The 16,986-nt window shown below is 34.5% G+C and overlaps 9 protein-coding genes across 9 annotated transcripts; 6 read left to right on the top strand and 3 right to left on the bottom strand. All coding sequences in view use genetic code 12, as the record gives it.

Moving 5' to 3' along the window:
* Window positions 1–2,624: 2,624 nt before the first annotated feature.
* UGP1 (UTP glucose-1-phosphate uridylyltransferase) lies at window positions 2,625–4,106 on the top strand (the record flags this gene model as incomplete). Its single annotated transcript, XM_049407765.1, has 1 exon — window positions 2,625–4,106. The coding sequence occupies one exon, from the start codon at window positions 2,625–2,627 to the stop codon at window positions 4,104–4,106; it is 1,482 nt and encodes a 493-aa protein (XP_049262890.1).
* Window positions 4,107–4,341: 235 nt separating this feature from the next.
* Window positions 4,342–4,632, bottom strand: J8A68_003864 (uncharacterized protein; the record flags this gene model as incomplete). The annotated part of the gene is made up of 1 exon (XM_049407763.1): window positions 4,342–4,632. The coding sequence occupies one exon, from the start codon at window positions 4,630–4,632 to the stop codon at window positions 4,342–4,344; it is 291 nt and encodes a 96-aa protein (XP_049262889.1).
* Window positions 4,633–4,962: 330 nt separating this feature from the next.
* On the bottom strand, window positions 4,963–6,459 carry DIT1 (Dit1p; the record flags this gene model as incomplete). Its single annotated transcript, XM_049407762.1, has 1 exon — window positions 4,963–6,459. The coding sequence occupies one exon, from the start codon at window positions 6,457–6,459 to the stop codon at window positions 4,963–4,965; it is 1,497 nt and encodes a 498-aa protein (XP_049262888.1).
* A 658-nt stretch (window positions 6,460–7,117) lies between these two features.
* On the top strand, window positions 7,118–8,545 carry DIT2 (putative cytochrome; the record flags this gene model as incomplete). The annotated part of the gene is made up of 1 exon (XM_049407761.1): window positions 7,118–8,545. The coding sequence occupies one exon, from the start codon at window positions 7,118–7,120 to the stop codon at window positions 8,543–8,545; it is 1,428 nt and encodes a 475-aa protein (XP_049262887.1).
* A 435-nt stretch (window positions 8,546–8,980) lies between these two features.
* J8A68_003861 (uncharacterized protein) lies at window positions 8,981–10,438 on the top strand (the record flags this gene model as incomplete). Its single annotated transcript, XM_049407760.1, has 1 exon — window positions 8,981–10,438. The coding sequence occupies one exon, from the start codon at window positions 8,981–8,983 to the stop codon at window positions 10,436–10,438; it is 1,458 nt and encodes a 485-aa protein (XP_049262886.1).
* A 572-nt stretch (window positions 10,439–11,010) lies between these two features.
* Window positions 11,011–12,582, top strand: J8A68_003860 (uncharacterized protein; the record flags this gene model as incomplete). The annotated part of the gene is made up of 1 exon (XM_049407759.1): window positions 11,011–12,582. One exon carries the CDS (start codon window positions 11,011–11,013, stop codon window positions 12,580–12,582), a length of 1,572 nt encoding a protein of 523 aa, XP_049262885.1.
* A 1,317-nt stretch (window positions 12,583–13,899) lies between these two features.
* J8A68_003859 (3-hydroxyanthranilate 3,4-dioxygenase) lies at window positions 13,900–14,412 on the top strand (the record flags this gene model as incomplete). The annotated part of the gene is made up of 1 exon (XM_049407758.1): window positions 13,900–14,412. The coding sequence occupies one exon, from the start codon at window positions 13,900–13,902 to the stop codon at window positions 14,410–14,412; it is 513 nt and encodes a 170-aa protein (XP_049262884.1).
* A 117-nt stretch (window positions 14,413–14,529) lies between these two features.
* Window positions 14,530–15,237, bottom strand: J8A68_003858 (uncharacterized protein; the record flags this gene model as incomplete). Its single annotated transcript, XM_049407757.1, has 1 exon — window positions 14,530–15,237. One exon carries the CDS (start codon window positions 15,235–15,237, stop codon window positions 14,530–14,532), a length of 708 nt encoding a protein of 235 aa, XP_049262883.1.
* A 308-nt stretch (window positions 15,238–15,545) lies between these two features.
* On the top strand, window positions 15,546–16,924 carry J8A68_003857 (uncharacterized protein; the record flags this gene model as incomplete). The annotated part of the gene is made up of 2 exons (XM_049407756.1): window positions 15,546–16,281; window positions 16,800–16,924. The coding sequence occupies 2 exons, from the start codon at window positions 15,546–15,548 to the stop codon at window positions 16,922–16,924; spliced, it is 861 nt and encodes a 286-aa protein (XP_049262882.1).
* Window positions 16,925–16,986: the final 62 nt, after the last annotated feature.

Raw genomic sequence — 16,986 nt, 5'->3', positions numbered from 1 at the left:
GAATTGACAGGAAAGAAGGTTTTGGTTTCTGGAAGTAATAGAGAATTAGCTTTAGATGAGAGTCATTGATTGACAAGTTTTAGAAGAGTTGTTTAGTGGTAAAAAGGTTGGACGCAAAAAAAATAATGTTTGAACAAAAATCATACGAAATGTAGCGCAGCTGAATTCCCAATCATTCCAAGCGTGTCGCTGATCAGAGAGATCAATGTGTTATCCGCTTCCATATGTCACATAACGGGTGGTTTCTAACAAGTTTTCTGTAGTCTGAGAGAACAAAAATCGTGTTCAGAATTTTCTCGTAAGCTAGCTAACCAGTCAATTAGAATGCTTTACCAAACGATGGAATAGCTTTAAAGAATAGCCTTCTTATAAGCAAGGGAGTCTGGAAGGTGTAGTTGAGGACAAGATGGTGTTCTCGGATAGGAAAGGAGTATTATAAGTAGTCACTGATATTGAAGAGAGCAATAGGTTTAAGCCACAAGCGATCTCGTCTATGTGACGTTTGGACCGTACATAAACTGTCTTAAATCAAGCTGGCTATAAAACAGCCCCCCATGTGGAACTTCTCGGGAGGGGTACTTCACTATAAAGGCGAAATATATCTGACAGAAAGAATGGAGGAATGCATTGAGAATTTTGATTGGGTGCAAAAAATTGTGTGAATTTTTTTTTGGAAATTGTTAAAAAATCTCTTAAATGCAAAGAAAAGAAATGAAATGAAAAGTCTTAATACTCCAATCTTGAAAATATTCGTAAATTTGTACCTTAGGGGTACTTCTCATCCATTGAACGGAATTATTAAACCCTTTCAGTCGGGATAATTATGGAGTTGCTTTCGCCAATGCCTTGTCCGTTTGAAAATTTCGATTCATTTAGAGGAAAGGTGAATATTTTTTATGTGTGTTTCTTTCTAAATTAACGAGAACAATAAGAAACAGAAAAAAAAAAAGAATTGACAGAAATGCAACTTAAAAAAAAAATTATTATGTGGAACATCAGCATGTTTTAGAACACTTGAGTAAAGAATGCAACATGGATCCTGTACTCCTATAAAAAGATCTAAATAATGATTCCAACCGAGATTCTGGAGCGACTAAAACAGGCTCTAAAATCAAAAAGTCATTCGATCTTTGGATTAAAAACAGGCGAATTCTAAGAGAGGAATGGGAACCCATTCCGAAACCCACATTTCTAAAGGAATGACTTCACTTGCATGTATGTAATCAAGAAGTCATCGGAATCAATTTCTTCGGTGGCCAAGAATTCGTTTTGACATAATTTCCAAACAGTGGGAAAAAAACTCCTTGCGGAGCAAAACCCAAGATATTTTGGGTTCTGCTCTCATGTGTCCCATGCGTACTCCCGCATTTTACTAGTTTTCATTCGCTTCTCCTTTTTTAATTGTGATGTGGGATTATCGACTATACAACACTCTTTTAAAGAATGTGTTGATGTGTTTAATTTTATTTTATGAATGTGGTGGAAAATTAATTAAAGATTCCGATTGTTGAGTTATTGTTTATTTTTCGGTTCCACTAGCCCAAAAAAATAAATATACCCACGCCCACATTCACTTTCCCACTACCACCAGCTGGCGAAAAAAATGGACCCAATTTCGTACCAGTGGCCCCCCCCCCAACCAACGCACTCAGTGAAAAACCAATAAATAACACGTTTATTCACACACATAGAAGTTTATGTTCCATATTTCTTGGTTATATACTTTAGTTTTATCCTGCTATGGTTTCAGTAACCAAATTTGAAAGTGGTATTAGAAAGTTATCTAAAAATTTTATGCATTAAAATCACTGATTGTTTTACATGACTGTCGTAGTAACACAAAATTGAAGCGTAACTGGGAATGTTAATTGGAGAGAAATTTCTATTTTTAAGCGATTTTCAAAACCACCTCAGCCAGTCCATGGAGATTCCTTCAAGTCTCCATGTAGGACTACTCTTTCGCATACTTAGAAGACTTGATTAAGACTAACCAGAAATGTGATTCTATTTGGTTTTATTTTTAGCTTGATAAAAATAACCGTTGTGTCTCTTGTTTAAACGGTTTTGCAGTGTATTTGCAGCTGGTTTATTATTAAATAATGTGTATGTGGTTAATTAATTATCCTATTTTACACGACTTAATCAAAAAAAATAAATTTAAAATAGAAGGTCAACCAAAAAAAAAAAAAAATAATTTCTTGAATAAATAATTTCGAAAAATAAAATATAAAAACAATCTTAAATTCTCTCAATTCAAATTTCTTTCCATTTTGGTTTTTTCCTTCCTTTTCTTCTCTTCTTCTTCTTCTTCTTCTCTTTTCTGTAATTGACTTTTCTTCTCCAAATTACAATTGAAGTAAAATCTCATAATTAAAACGCAAATGTCTGCAGCTCCAAAGAAACACACAAAGACTCAATCATCTTACGTATGTATTTTACTAATTTCGGTTTATTTTTTTATTCCAATTGCAACGTCAGCAGAATCCTCCCTTTTTTTTTCCAGCAATTTTAAGGTTATTGCTAATTGCTTCATTTAATCCAATTGGTATCTAACTTGGCTGATCTTGTTGACTTTTTGAAATTGGATGGGAAATTCTTTTGTTTTTAATTTCGTTTTTAATTACATGGGCTCAATTATACTAACAGTTTTACCCCAGGCTTTTGACAATACCGCAACTACTGTTGCAGCATCTCAAATGCGTAACTCATTAAACGCTTTAGCTGATACTGTCGGTGATGAAGAACAACAAGAAAGATTTGAAAATGAAATGGATAACTTTTTCACTTTATTCAGAAGATATTTAACTGAAAAGGCTTCTGGTAACACTTTAGACTGGGAAAAAATCAGATCTCCAAATGCCGACGAAGTTGTTGCTTACTCAAAATTAGCTGAACCTGTAGATAGCTCCAGTTTATCTAAATTGGCCGTTTTGAAATTAAATGGTGGTTTAGGTACTTCTATGGGTTGTGTTGGTCCAAAATCTGTCATTGAAGTTAGAGATGGTAACACTTTCTTAGATTTATCTGTTAGACAAATTGAACATTTAAATAGAAATTATGATGCTGATGTTCCATTATTATTAATGAACTCTTTTAACACTGATGCCGATACTGCCAAGATTATTAAGAAATATCAAGGTCACAGAATTAGAGTTAAAACTTTCAACCAATCTAGATTCCCAAGAATTTATAAGGATTCCTTATTACCGGTTCCTGAATCTTATGATGACTCATTAGAAGCTTGGTACCCACCAGGTCATGGTGATTTATTCGAAGCTTTAGTTCAATCTGGTGAATTAGATGCTTTATTAGCGCAAGGTAGAGAAATCTTATTCGTCTCTAATGGTGACAACTTGGGTGCTACTGTTGATACCAAGATCTTACAACACATGATTGAAACTGGAGCTGAATATATTATGGAATTGACTGATAAGACCAGAGCTGATGTTAAGGGTGGTACTTTAATTAACTATGAAGGTGAAGTTAGATTATTAGAAATCGCCCAAGTTCCAAAAGAACATGTTGAAGAATTCAAGAGTATTAAGAAATTCAAATATTTCAACACCAATAACTTGTGGATCAACTTAAGAGCCATTAAGAAATTAGTTGAAGCTAATGCCATTGAAGCTGAAATCATTCCAAATCAAAAGACCATCAAGAATGACATTAACGTTTTACAATTAGAAACTGCCGTCGGTGCCGCCATTAGACATTTCAAGGGTGCCCATGGGGTTGTTGTTCCAAGATCAAGATTCTTGCCAGTCAAGACATGTTCTGATTTATTATTAGTCAAGTCTGATTTATTCTACTTGGAACATGGTGCTTTGAAATTAGATCCAACCAGAGATGGTTTCTCTAATCCATTGATTAAATTAGGTTCTCACTTTAAGAAAGTTAGTGGATTCCAATCAAGAATTTCTCATATGCCAAAGATTTTAGAATTAGATCATTTAACAATTACTGGTAATGTTACTTTAGGTAAAGGTGTTCAATTAAAGGGTACTGTCATCATTGTTTGTAATGATGGAGATAAGATTGATATTCCTAACGGAGCTATCTTGGAAAATGTCGTGGTTACTGGTAACTTGACTATCTTAGAACATTAGAGAAACTTAAANACCCCTCAACCATTTATTCATGCTTTGTTTTTCTGTTCTTTTCTATGCGTATATTTACCTCATCATTATATATATAAAAATTGTGAATAATTTGTAATTGTATTTTAATCAAAAACTCATTCGAACTTAATAAATTTGTACTCCCATTAAATGTTGTACTCATATTTCTATTAAGCTATTATGTAAACTATAAAAACCTTCTATGTAAATCCCAAACATTAAACTAAGCAACTAAATCTTGAGCTTCTTTTGTATCTTCATCACCTGTATAACTTTCCAAAAATTGCTTTAAAGCTTCTCTATGTTGTTCAATTTTGGTAGTTACTTGTGGGACCATTCTCTTAGATTCTTCCAACACTTCAATTTGTTTCTTGATTTCATATTCATCACCATTGTTTGCCTTCATTTGGGCAACATATTGTTCTTGTTCTGTGACTTCTTGTTGATATAATTTTTCTTCTTTGATTAATCTCTTCAAAGCACTGACTTTGATTTGAAGTGGACTTGGAGCCATGATGATTTGTAGGTAGTGATCGGTTCCTGGGAAGTCAATCAATTTTGACAACCAAATTTATTTTGTGTGGTTGTTGGCACACGGTGTGGGTCAAATTGAATTTTCATTTTCTCCTTTACACGACGCGCAGTTATTTATATACAGTACCAATGTTTTCGTTTCGTATTTTTTTTGCAGCAACTGAACCGTCATCTTCCCTTGAAGTATGAAAGCCAACCAAATGTCTACATAATATAAGGGACCAATCTCAAAAGCACATTTATTTTGGAACGGTTAAATATATAAAGGGTAAAACTTTTAAACAAAAAAACGTCCAGAGAGAAAATTTTCTTAATTAGAGATAAAAATATAGTGAAGATTTGCAGCATCCCATCCACCTTGACCATTTCCCTTTTCCAATTCTTCAAGAACCTTCTTAGCCTTGATAACAAAATACGTCTCTAAATCATCAATAACAACAATTGAATTGTGCCAAGGAGTTGGAATATGCAACAAGTCAGTATCTACAGGAATCTTATGGTCCATGATAGATTCAATTGGATGACATGGTTCATCACCAACTTTAGCCAACAATGAAATACCAAACTTAGGTCCAGAATTATTATGTGCATGAATTGAAAATCTCAAATGAAATGGAAACATCAATTCAACCAAATTAGAATAAGCATCATTACGTTTAATCATTTCAAAAGCAACTTTAGAAACAATCTTTTTATATTGTTTTCTACTCATCTTGGAAACTTTAGGATGGTGAACTAAATCTTCAGTCATAAACTTGGAAAATCCTCTAAATAAAGCTAGGCGAGAATGTCCAGGAGTAGTAATATCTTGTCTCAATTGACCACAATCAGTATCACATGTTGAAACCAAAATCTTACGACAAGTTTCCGATTCGGCATCTATTTCCGTACCTAGATAGTGACCCAATTCAACATCTTCAACCAAAAATTCTTCAAATTTGGAATTCTTCAAATTAAAAATATCAGGAAGGGAACAAAACTTAATTGGATTGGAATCAACTGGTTTGATACTCAAATACAAGTCCTTTAAAGCTTGAGAATACCTATTAACCTTCAAGTCGTCAACACCAATGCAATCACTAAACACATGTCCATCACTTACAATCCAAACAATAATACCAGGAGGATACACCTTCCCAACAGAATCTGCAAATTGAATCAACCGTCTCAAAGCCAATTCTTCACCTTTATCAGGCATTTCACCAGCAACCTTTTCAACATTCGAAGACTTACAAGGGAATGCTGGCAAAACTGCCTCTACCGGTTGCCAGCGAGATGTGAAAAAATCAATCCCCTTATTGAAAAATTCTCTACCCCCAAATTTCCATTGGTCATGTTCAACAGTATGCTTCAATTGGTCGACAAATATCTCAGAAATAGCATTTGTATATATTGAATAACCAGACAGTGGCACAGGTAAAGTTTCAAACTTCATTCTAGACAGGTCAACCATTAATCGAATAAACCAAAGTTCAAAATCAGTAACATTCAACTTAACAGTAAGTACTCCATTCCAAATTCCATCAATTGAAAGTTTTTCCCAGGCATAAAATTCATCAGAAATGGACAATTGAGTCAAATCATCACTATGATATATTCTATTACTAGAATGTTTCTTAATCAGGTCAAACATCCCATCCATGTCAAATCCATTAAAGGTACGAAAGGTTAAAAATTCATGATTGTTACGAGTATATATTAATCGAATATACTCATAAGTAGTTTTTGGGAGATCCAGATCTTCACTAACTGTAGTAACACTACTACTTGAATTTGACCTTAATGACAAAGTAGATGAAGACTCCATTGTTGGTTGGTTTTAAAAGTTTGTCTTTCCAAAAAGTCAATTCAGAGTGAGTTAAACATTAGTTTCAAATTCAAGGAGAATTTGCAGTCAATTTATACATCACAATACACTAAAATAGGTACTTGAAAATTGGTCTATTGTCAAAATCGCCAAGATATCACAAGGGACCTCTCATGTCAATGCAAGATCTGTTCTTTCTAAGTACGGTTATGCTTTCTTTTACCTTCCATTTTGTCTGCAGGTTCATTTTCCTTGGGAAACTACAGTTCCCGAATCATGGCAAAGATTGCTAAATTGGGAATATAATCAGCTTCTATAGATCCCTTAAAAGATTCTGGAACTTATATGAGATGTAAGAGCAAGTATAATTCATGTAATTTTATGCGAATCGGGAAAGAACTAGTAGCAAATCTTCGTTGTGAAAATCCATTGTTCGTTTATAGTATAACTAACGGTTTCCAGACTGGTACAAAATTGGGAGAATTTATAATTTCCTAATTTAAATTAATCATCTGATTATCGATTTGAAATGAGTAAATTAAAATTCAGCTACAAAAATGTAAGAATAACAGAATGGTCTGATTGTTGTTAAAAGCTGGAAATAAGTCCCAACCTTTTCGATTTGATTCTACCAATTACTGTTTCACATCAAACAAACATGATTTTTCAAATTATCAAGTACTCGATTATCGCCATCTTCACTTATATAGTATACACCATATTGGAGATTGTAATCCCGCCATTCAATTTCCCAAGGAATATCCCCACTATCCCCTTTTATGTTTCATTTCTTGGTGCATACACCAACTTGGATCAAAAGCAAATTTACAATATTTATCTTCGTGAAAAATTAGAGAAATATGGTGCTGTGAAAATTTATTTTGCTTCTAGATGGAATATTCTAGTTTCAAAGCCAGAGTATTTGATTACAATTTTTAAAAATGAAGATGTTTATGCTAAAAGTGGTAATCATATTAAGATTCCAGGAACGGTGTTGGCAAACTATACAGGAGACAATATTATCAGTGCTCATGGTGAGCTTTGGAGATTGTATCGAGAAGTTGTGGCTCAAAGTATTCAATTTCCTGATTTTGAACCTATTTATGAAAATACAAAATCGTTACTTGAAATGATAAATCACGCCACCAAGGAGAGTAACACTATTGCAGTTACTGATATTGTTCAAAGATATTCGTTACAAAATGCTGGTAGATCGATAATTGGGGTTGATTTCAAAGCACTCGGAAAATCTCCTTCAACTATGCATCAAAAAATAAAGTATGTCAAACTGCAAATTTTTGACCCATTTTACTTGAACTTTCCTTATTTTGATAAGTTCCCTATTCCTAGTAGATTAAAAGCTAAAAGGGAAGTTGACACTTTCAGAGGATGGTTTGGACAAAATTTAATTGATGAGCATAGCAAGGAACTCACAAATAGTGGTGCCACAAAGTTGGTTGACGCCTTCTTTGCAGAAAAATTAACTGAACAACAATATTTGGATAATGCAATAATTTTGATGGTTGCTGGGCATGAAAACCCCTTACTTTTGATGCTTTCATTATTGTACGTTGTTTCAAAGCACGGCGATGTGCAAGAAAATTTACGAAGCCATGCTGCCAATGAAAATGAGGCTTTCCTTCAGTCGGTAATATATGAGACTTTGAGAATGTTTCCCCCTTTAGGACAGATAATCAATCGTTGCACTACTAGAACAACTGTCTTGGGCAAAGATATAGTTATTCCAAAGGGTACTTATGTCGGTTACAATAACCTTGCAACCGGAAGAGATAGAAACATTTGGGGTCCAGATGCAGATGAATTCAAACCGGAAAGATGGGGTTCCACTATAGATGAAATTAATTTGAATTATTCAAAAGCCAAGAGATCTGCAAGACTCCCTGCTTTTCACGGCAGAAAGAGAGCATGTTTGGGTGAGAAGTTTGCGCTATTTGAAGTTAAGGAGTTTATTTTGAATATTATTAAAACTTATAAGGTTTCTTTGGATGAAACTTGGAATGAAAAAGTGACTCCTGCTGGTCCTATTTCTCCAATGGGTTTACGAGTCAAGTTTGAAAAGCTCTAAATTTAGAACTTCTGTAAATATTTTTTTAGTGTTTTCTTAAAATGAAAAAATAATTTGCGCAACCAAACGCAAAAAAATAAAATTAAAAATTAAAACAATAAAAACATTTTTTGTCAATTTGCAGTAATTTGCTCAACAGTGAGAATTTTTTTCTTGGCTCCTTTTGAACTAAGGAAAGAAGAGGTAATAAGAATTATGGATTCTTTCATACCCAATTGGGTCTGTTCCAATAATCGCTCTCATCTCTGATAGCGGACTCCTTGAAATTTCTCCTTCCTTGCAGTTCCTTACATCGTTAGAAACTCCCATTTTGAATTTAGGCAAAAAAACAAAGTCTATACTATCCATACCCCTGAACCAAGGCGATCAATACTGCAAGAAAAAGTTGGTTTCAGAGTACCTTATCCTTTTATTTAGTACCATCATTGAATATCTATGTCTGAAAATAGTTTAGAAGCATGCAAAGTTCCAGGTACCGCCAGTCCTGTTGACTTAGAGAAGCAATTGGACCTGAAACAAGAAACCAAACCACGAGTGCAAGAATACTGTGTACTTTCTTTCAAACGGAAAAGCTTTATTGTTGGTATTGTAACTTTGGCTGGATTCTTAGGTCCAGTATCAGGAAACATCTACATTCCTATCTTGCCAGAATTAGAAAGAGTTTTTGGTGTCTCTACTACAGCCATTAATGGAACAGTATCAGTATTCATGGTTGTTTTTGCCTTTGCCCCTTTATTGTGGGCTAGTTGGGCCGACTTTGGTGGAAGAAAAGTGTTATACTTGATATCCTTGGTATTCTTTATTATAGCCAATATACTTTTAGCTACAGTTCCTGCCAATATTGGTGCACTTTATGTGTTGAGAATTCTACAAGCTTTCGGTGCATCTAGTGTTATGTCCGTCGGTGCTGGTACTGTAACAGACATTATCGAACCCAAGAATAGAGCAAAAGCGGTGTCGTATTTTATGTTGGGACCCCAGCTTGGGCCCATTTTGGGTCCTATATTCTCGATCATTGCTGCCAGTGGAGAATGGAGATGGATTTTTGGGTTTTTGGCATTGCTTGGTTTTGTTGTCTATATTATCATATTAGTCTTTTTACCTGAGACTTTAAGGTATTTAGTTGGAGATTGCTCTTGTTATCTTGGAACTTCACTCTTTGTGAAGCCAAGGATTTGGCAAACTAAGATTGTAGAAGACAGTCCAAGATACCCAAAACCTCCCAAACCTAGCTTAAAAAACTATTGGAAAATCTTTAAATACAAACCGGTTATGCTCTGTTCAATCAATGGTGGTATCTTGTTTGCAACATTTTATGGTGTAAGTGTTACTTTTACCCAAGTATTACAGACTCAATACGGTTTTACAAATTTACAAACTAGTATTTCCTATATATGTCCAGGATTGGCTATGGTTGCTGGTTCAATTATTGGTGGGTGGTTGTCTGATAAACTTAGAGCAGATATGATTAAGAAAGATCCTGCTTCCTATATTCCAGAGAAGAGATTTTCACTACAATTTTTTGGTTTACTTATTTCTATGGCTGGTGTAATTGGATATGCCTGGAGTGTTCATAAACATATTCATGTTGTTGCTATATTCGTCTTTACATATTTAACTGGGTTTGGTATGACTTGGGTTTTCGTTGCAAATACAACTTATTTAACTGAATGTTCTAGTGGTCAACCAGCCACTAACGTCGCAATTGGAAATTTCTTTAGAAATATTGCAGCCGCTATTTCTTCGGTCATTATTGATAGACTTGTCGAAAAGATGGGTTTCGGATGGTGCTTTACCGGTCTCGGCCTATTAGACTTGATTGGAATTGGATTTGTCTTTATATTGTTAAAATGGGGTCCTAAATGGAGAAGAGAACATGAGCAAAATAAATAACCATTTCAAGCTGCAAATAATTAAAGTTTTTTTTTGCGCTTTTTTTTTCTCTTTGTTAACTTTATTTTTTCTTCTTTAGTTATAAAATTATTTTTTAGTTATAATTGCAAAATGATTTCAATTAGAAATCAAAACCAACAATTTAAAACTTCCTCGTTGTATGTAATTAGATTCAATATCTTAAAGCCAGTCAAGGGACAATTCGTTAGATTGCTGGGGCTATGTACAAGATATCCATGCTGAAATTCAATGCAAATCGTCATATTCTTCTAGGTTTTGTAGCATTTTGCGAGTGGTAGCACCGTATCCTTTCTCTGTGAGCAAGATAATGCAATATGCTCGTACTTGTTTATAGAATTGAAACCTTAAAACAATATATTTTAGTAAAATACTTATAGGGTAAATTAATTTGCTCAAAAATATGCTTCTTTTGTACGAAGGTCAGTGAATGATTTATTGGTGGTTCCTAGCTTTATTAGCAAGCGTTATAAAAGGGTTAGAGATTTCTGATTTTTTATTTTAGGTACTTACTTTCTTCGAGAATCTACTTTCTGTTTCCAACTATGTCACAGATGCCGGAGGTTTCTATTGAAGATAATCCTAAAAAAGCTACCAGTTATGACTCAATTGAGGTGCAAGAAGTTGAAGAACCCCAAGAAAACATATGGAATAGGAAAAGCATCTATCGTTCATGGTTGTTACTATGCTACTCAACTGGGCCAGTTGCATCTATGACCAGGACATACGTTCCAGCAGTTATCCAGTCGATTGGTAACAGAATAGGACATTCTAGGAACGGGGGACCATGTTCTCGTCGAGGAACTGATTGTTATGTCCGCTTCGGTGGTGGTCAAGTAAATAGTACATCATATGTATTATATGTGAGAGCTATAACTACTGCTATTGAAGGGGTGGTTACACTTTTCCTAATGGGAATAGCTGATTATTCCAACTATAGGAAGATATTCTTGATTGGATCTATATTATTGTATGGAGCATTTGCTTTACCATTCGCAGGCATGACAGGTAATAACTATCCTACATTGAAAGCCGTGACAACACTTTATATATTATTAGGAATTGACGACTCAATTTATCAAATTATTGAAGGCTCTTATATTCCCAATTTCATGAGGGCTGCAAATACACCGAAAGGCACAGTTGCTGAAGAAGTCAGAAAAGATATGATTTTGAAGAGAGGTTCTGTGGTATCGGTTATGGGTTTGTTTTTGGGAAACCTTGGTGGGTTAACTGCTTTGTTAATAGGTATCATAATTAGTTATGGAAGAGGTGGTCCGATGACAGATGGATATCATAACTTCTTGTTGGCTATTACTATTGCTGGTTGTATGACTATGGTATTTGCGTTGATTTCAGCTTGGTTTATTCCAAACGAAAAGGGCAAAGAGAAACCTAAAGGTGAAATCCTATTACTTCTTTCAGTTAAAAGGTTCATTAAGTTGTTAAAGGAAATCAGAAGATATCCTAATGCTTTCAAATATTGTATTGCATGGGTTATCTGGAATGTTAGTTTTTCCAACTTCATGAGTTTGTTTGTCCTTTTGTTTAGAAGTACATTGGGACTTGGAAGTTCAGATGGAGAGTATACAGTTTATACTTTCATGTCATATCTTACTGCTTCCATGGGATCAATAGCTTGGATGTTTCTTTACCCAAGAGCTGGAATCAAAATCAAGTCTTGGGGATATGGTTTCTTGCTTTTCTCCCTTTTCACCAACTTCTGGGGATGCTTAGGTATAAGTTCAACTACAGCGGTTGGATTTAAGAACAGGTGGGAATTCTGGGTCTTTGAAGTTTTTTATTCAGCCTCGAGTTCAGCTTTGAGAAGTTTGAACAGATGTGTCTATTCAACATTATTACCTGAAGGTGACGAAGCACAGTACTTTGGTTTGGAAATTATGTTAGGTATTGCAACCGGCTGGGTTGGTGGATTGGTGAATGCAACTATTCAAGATAGAACTGGTAATGCAGCTATGCCATTCTTGCCAAATACGTTTTTGGTTGCAATTTCTATATGTTTGTATTTTACGGTTGATTTTGAGCAGGGAATGAAAGATGCCGAAAAAATGGTTGAAGAATCTGAAGAACCTTGCTCTATTGATAATGCATCTCAAGCAAAATGATTATTATTTGCAGGACCCATTTACATAGATGGCCCTTCTCTTTATATATAGAGTATCTGTAGCTTTAGATAAATGACTTTTGAATTGTTCTTGTCCTCCAATGGAGATACTTCTGTTCACTTTCTTACCACGAAATTCAACCACCATTAAAAATTTTTATTCCTCTTGGCCTATTGGGAACCATTTCTCTTCTTCAAAGGATTACTCTATGAGGAGCTTAGCTTATTGAAAATTATTTTGGAGTCCTGAAATATATCCCCAATAGAAAATGTATTTTTGTAAAAGCTATCTTACAAAGGATTTAATTTGCTGGTTTCCTCGCTAGTGGAACTGATGAAACGACTTTCACATAAACTTTTGCCTAGTTATTCATTGATCTGAACCAATTTTAAAACAGATTTCAAAAAGATAAACTACATAAATTTGGATGCAAATTGTGAAGACGTTTTTTGCAGCCATTTTTTCACTTTTCTATAAGTTTTATACCAAAAACTTCAGAAATTGATTTCTCGTCCAGTAATTTCAATCTGATCCTAGGAACACAGTAGGATTAACTAAAGAATCAAGGAGCATAGTACCACTATCTATATAGTCCAAAACTTTATAAAGAAGGGTACTATTTTGCCCAAAATCGATAAATCCTTTTTCCCGAAATAAAATAGTCCGGTCACATGCCAGAAAAAACTTCGAAAAGCTTCGTTCCTCATGGCCCAATGGTCAAGGCGTCTGGCTACGATTTCGTAACCACTTCTCGGTTGGAACCAGAAGATTCCAGGTTCGACTCCTGGTGGGGAAGCTTCTTTTTTGTCATTTTTTGAATGGTGAATCATACCATTCACATTGAAATTGATCCGATCTGATATGTTATCATCTTCTGACACGAAGGGGATTGGATATATTTGAATTTTATTGCAAATAATTCATTCTTAACCCCCGTCCCCGCCCCGATTTGCTAGTTGAGGTCAGTATGTGTTTGTCATAGATGTGGGCTGCGTCTTTTTCTGAAAATCTTAGAATTTAAATGCTGTGAATTTGCAACCTTTTCTCCTTAACTGTTTTCATTGATTAGGATGCCAGTGACTTCCTGTAGACCCGACAGAAGAAGAAGAACTAAATGGAGATGTAGTTTGAATGGACAAGAGAAATTTGACGACAAGAAATTTGGTGATCAGCGGATTGTCCTTCCGATCGACAAACGTCCACCTCGAACTTTATACGAGGGAGAATCGCCAAAAAAAAAAAAGGTCTTGAAAAATCAGTTGATAAAATTAATTTGTAATTAATCACACCTTCTTTTTATCAATTCTAACTACAACAATGGCTCTTGGTGCTCCTATAAACATTAAAAAATGGATTGAAGAAAATTCTCACCTCTTAAAACCTCCAGTGAACAATTACTGTCTTCACCGTGGTGGATTCACAGTTATGATTGTTGGTGGACCAAATGAAAGAAGTGATTATCATATCAATCCAACTCCTGAATACTTCCACCAATTGAAAGGAACAATGTGTTTGAAGGTTGTTGACGATGGTGAATTTAAGGATATTTTAATTCATGAAGGTGATTCCTTCCTTTTACCTGGAAATACTCCTCACAATCCATGTCGTTTTGAAGATACTATTGGATTAGTTGTTGAACAAGATAAACCAGAAGGTGTCAATGATAAGATTAGATGGTACTGTTCCAAATGTCAAAACATTATCTACGAAGAGGAATTTTATTTGACTGACTTGGGTACTCAAATTAAAGATGCCATTGTTAAGTTTGATGGTGACATGGATGCAAGAACTTGCAAAGAATGTGGAACATTAAATTATTCTAAAAGATAGATAAGATAAGCAATGTGAAGATTATAAATATATATATACATGAATTTATTATGACATTTATGAAGGTGTATAGTTTAGCGAGGGTTTAAAAAAATGAAACAAAATGGGGAGTTTACTTTATTCAAATTTAGATTTGTTCTTAAGGTTTTCATCCTCTTGAAGAGTCAGACTTATATTCTGATTCTTTCTATACAAATAATATTCTTCACCTTTTTCAAATGACCAATCAACCAATTTCTCAATTGGTTTGTCAAACACATAAGGTAACAAAGGAACAATACCTAACCCAATGGCAACTGGTCCATAAGTACGCAAAACCTTAACTCCAGTATTCTTAAATAAATAGGAAGAATAACGCACAGCTGAATGAATTGTCAAAGCAGGCAACATCATAGAAGCGATACTTTGAAAAATACCTCTCTTTAAGGCTACCAATCTCCAATCACTATCAACTAAGCTATGGGACCCAATAAACTTTTCAGAAGCTTCTTTGTCAGCTTCTGGTAACTTATCCCATGGTCTTAATCCAGGAGCAAATGTACCTTCCACTTTACGTTTAGTTATCCAACTAGCATAGGATACATCTCCAAGTATATATAACCAAGAAACCGAATATCCAAATTTCACAAGATAAGGATGAGCGACAGGACGGAACGATTCTCCAATATCCGAAGTATAAGCAACATATCTATGCGAAGCTTGTAATAAAGTTCTAAATCTATTAGCATAAGCGGCATACCTAAGACCAGCTTCTTGTTCCGTGAGTTCCTCAGAAAGGGGAATTTCTTTGGTTGCCATTGTCAGGGTATTAGTATTAGATGACATTAGTCTTGTATAATTTAATGTTCTATAATTGTATTGTAGAATGTATAAAAAGAAGAGAAGAAGAGATTAAAATAGAAAAAAGCAACTTTATCAAATGAGCAAATGATATCTCTATTTATATTTCAAGAATAATAATAAATGAATAAATTTACTTTGTACTTTTTTCGCCATCAAATTACGTTTAATTAATATTTTGCCATCATTGTTCTAATTCTCGCTCTTAAAATTCCCATGGCAATCTTTTTTTGTGCCCCTGGCAATTTTTATTGGCTAGATAAAATCAACGTAAAAGGAGGCAGGTAAACACAATGAAGTTTATATTAGTTATACGATTTACCAATTCATTATCATCATCTGAACAAGTTGAAGATTTATCTATACCGTTATCAATTAATTTCGATAAAGGTGATATAAACAAATTAGTCAATGTAGTTTGGTTAAAGACAACAATACGAAGTAAAGTGCGACAATGTTCTCAGAATAGATTAAGGTTAATATATAATGGAAGAGTACTTAATGAAAATACAGACTTCAAGAAAGAAGTGTTCCAACCAAGATTGAATAGACACGACGAAGATGAGAATGTTGAAGAAGATAAGAAGATCTATATTCATTGTGTAATTGGCGAGAAATTAACGAGGGCTCAATTGAATCAAGAGAATCAACTAGATAATAGACCACAAGAGGTTTCAACCGCTCCGGAAGTCATCGGATTTGATCGTTTATTACAACAAGGGTTTTCTCAAGAAGATGTGAATCAATTACGACGTCAATTTTATCTGATTTACGGAACTGAATTAATAAATAATAGAGGTCGTGGAAGTAGTGAGATCAGGGATTTGGAAGAAGAAGAAGCTAGGCAGAGAGCATTACGACAACTAGAAGAACGTTGGATAGAATCAACTGCTAATAATAGTGCTGGAAATGCCACTGTCGAAACAACACAACAGGAAAATCAAACAGGTGATCAATTCCAGCAAGTGCAAGTACCGCAACCTCTGTTGGATTTGAATGAAGCCAATATGAATGAAGACATCCTAATCGGTGTTCTAGTAGGGGTCACACTAGGAGTCTCTGCAATCGTCTTCTTACTTGTTGATTCAACTATGTTTAATCCAGCACGTACAAATGCAGTACTTGTTGGAATCGCAATAAACATAATTCTAGCAATCTCAAGAAGTTTGATGAATATAGAATAGCATATATATTTACATATAAATTTGGTATGTTTGATCTACCAGCCCTCACTAATTTTCATATAGCTTAATAAAAAGATATGGGTAAAAAATAATGAAAGGGCGTTAAGATGATCGTTAATGGGTCCACATTGCTGCGGATGTTACTCTCGCCAGAAACTTGACGCTCGCCAACTCGTAGGGATATCTGAAAATGACAAGCAACACGGTAATAGATCTGGCTGCCGCACGAAGAAAGAAGGTAAGAAACATTCAAAAGATTTTGAAAATTTTTTCTCTTATTTATACAACGGTCCATCCATCGTTGCACTCAACGGAAAAAATGTAAATTGCCATTGTTACCCGGATTTATTGTTTTTTTATCAGGGTCTAAAATGAAACTGTTTTTTTTGCAACAAATGAAGGAAGAATCTTTTGCAACACCTCAATCAGTCCCAAAGATACAATGGTCAATGGGGTTGCCATCAAATAATGATCCTGGAACTGAGTAGAAAAAGCAATTCCATACAAATGATAAGCTGGTTTCAATTTTGTTGTCATTTGGTCTTTGTAT

The sequence above is a fragment of the Hemisphaericaspora subhashii genome (assembly GCF_019202705.1).
Source record: "Hemisphaericaspora subhashii strain CBS 10753 chromosome Unknown scaffold59, whole genome shotgun sequence".
NCBI classification, from domain to species: domain Eukaryota; kingdom Fungi; phylum Ascomycota; class Pichiomycetes; order Serinales; family Debaryomycetaceae; genus Hemisphaericaspora; species Hemisphaericaspora subhashii.
Note: the sequence above shows the minus strand (reverse complement) of the source record. Positions and strands in the feature narration are given on the sequence as shown.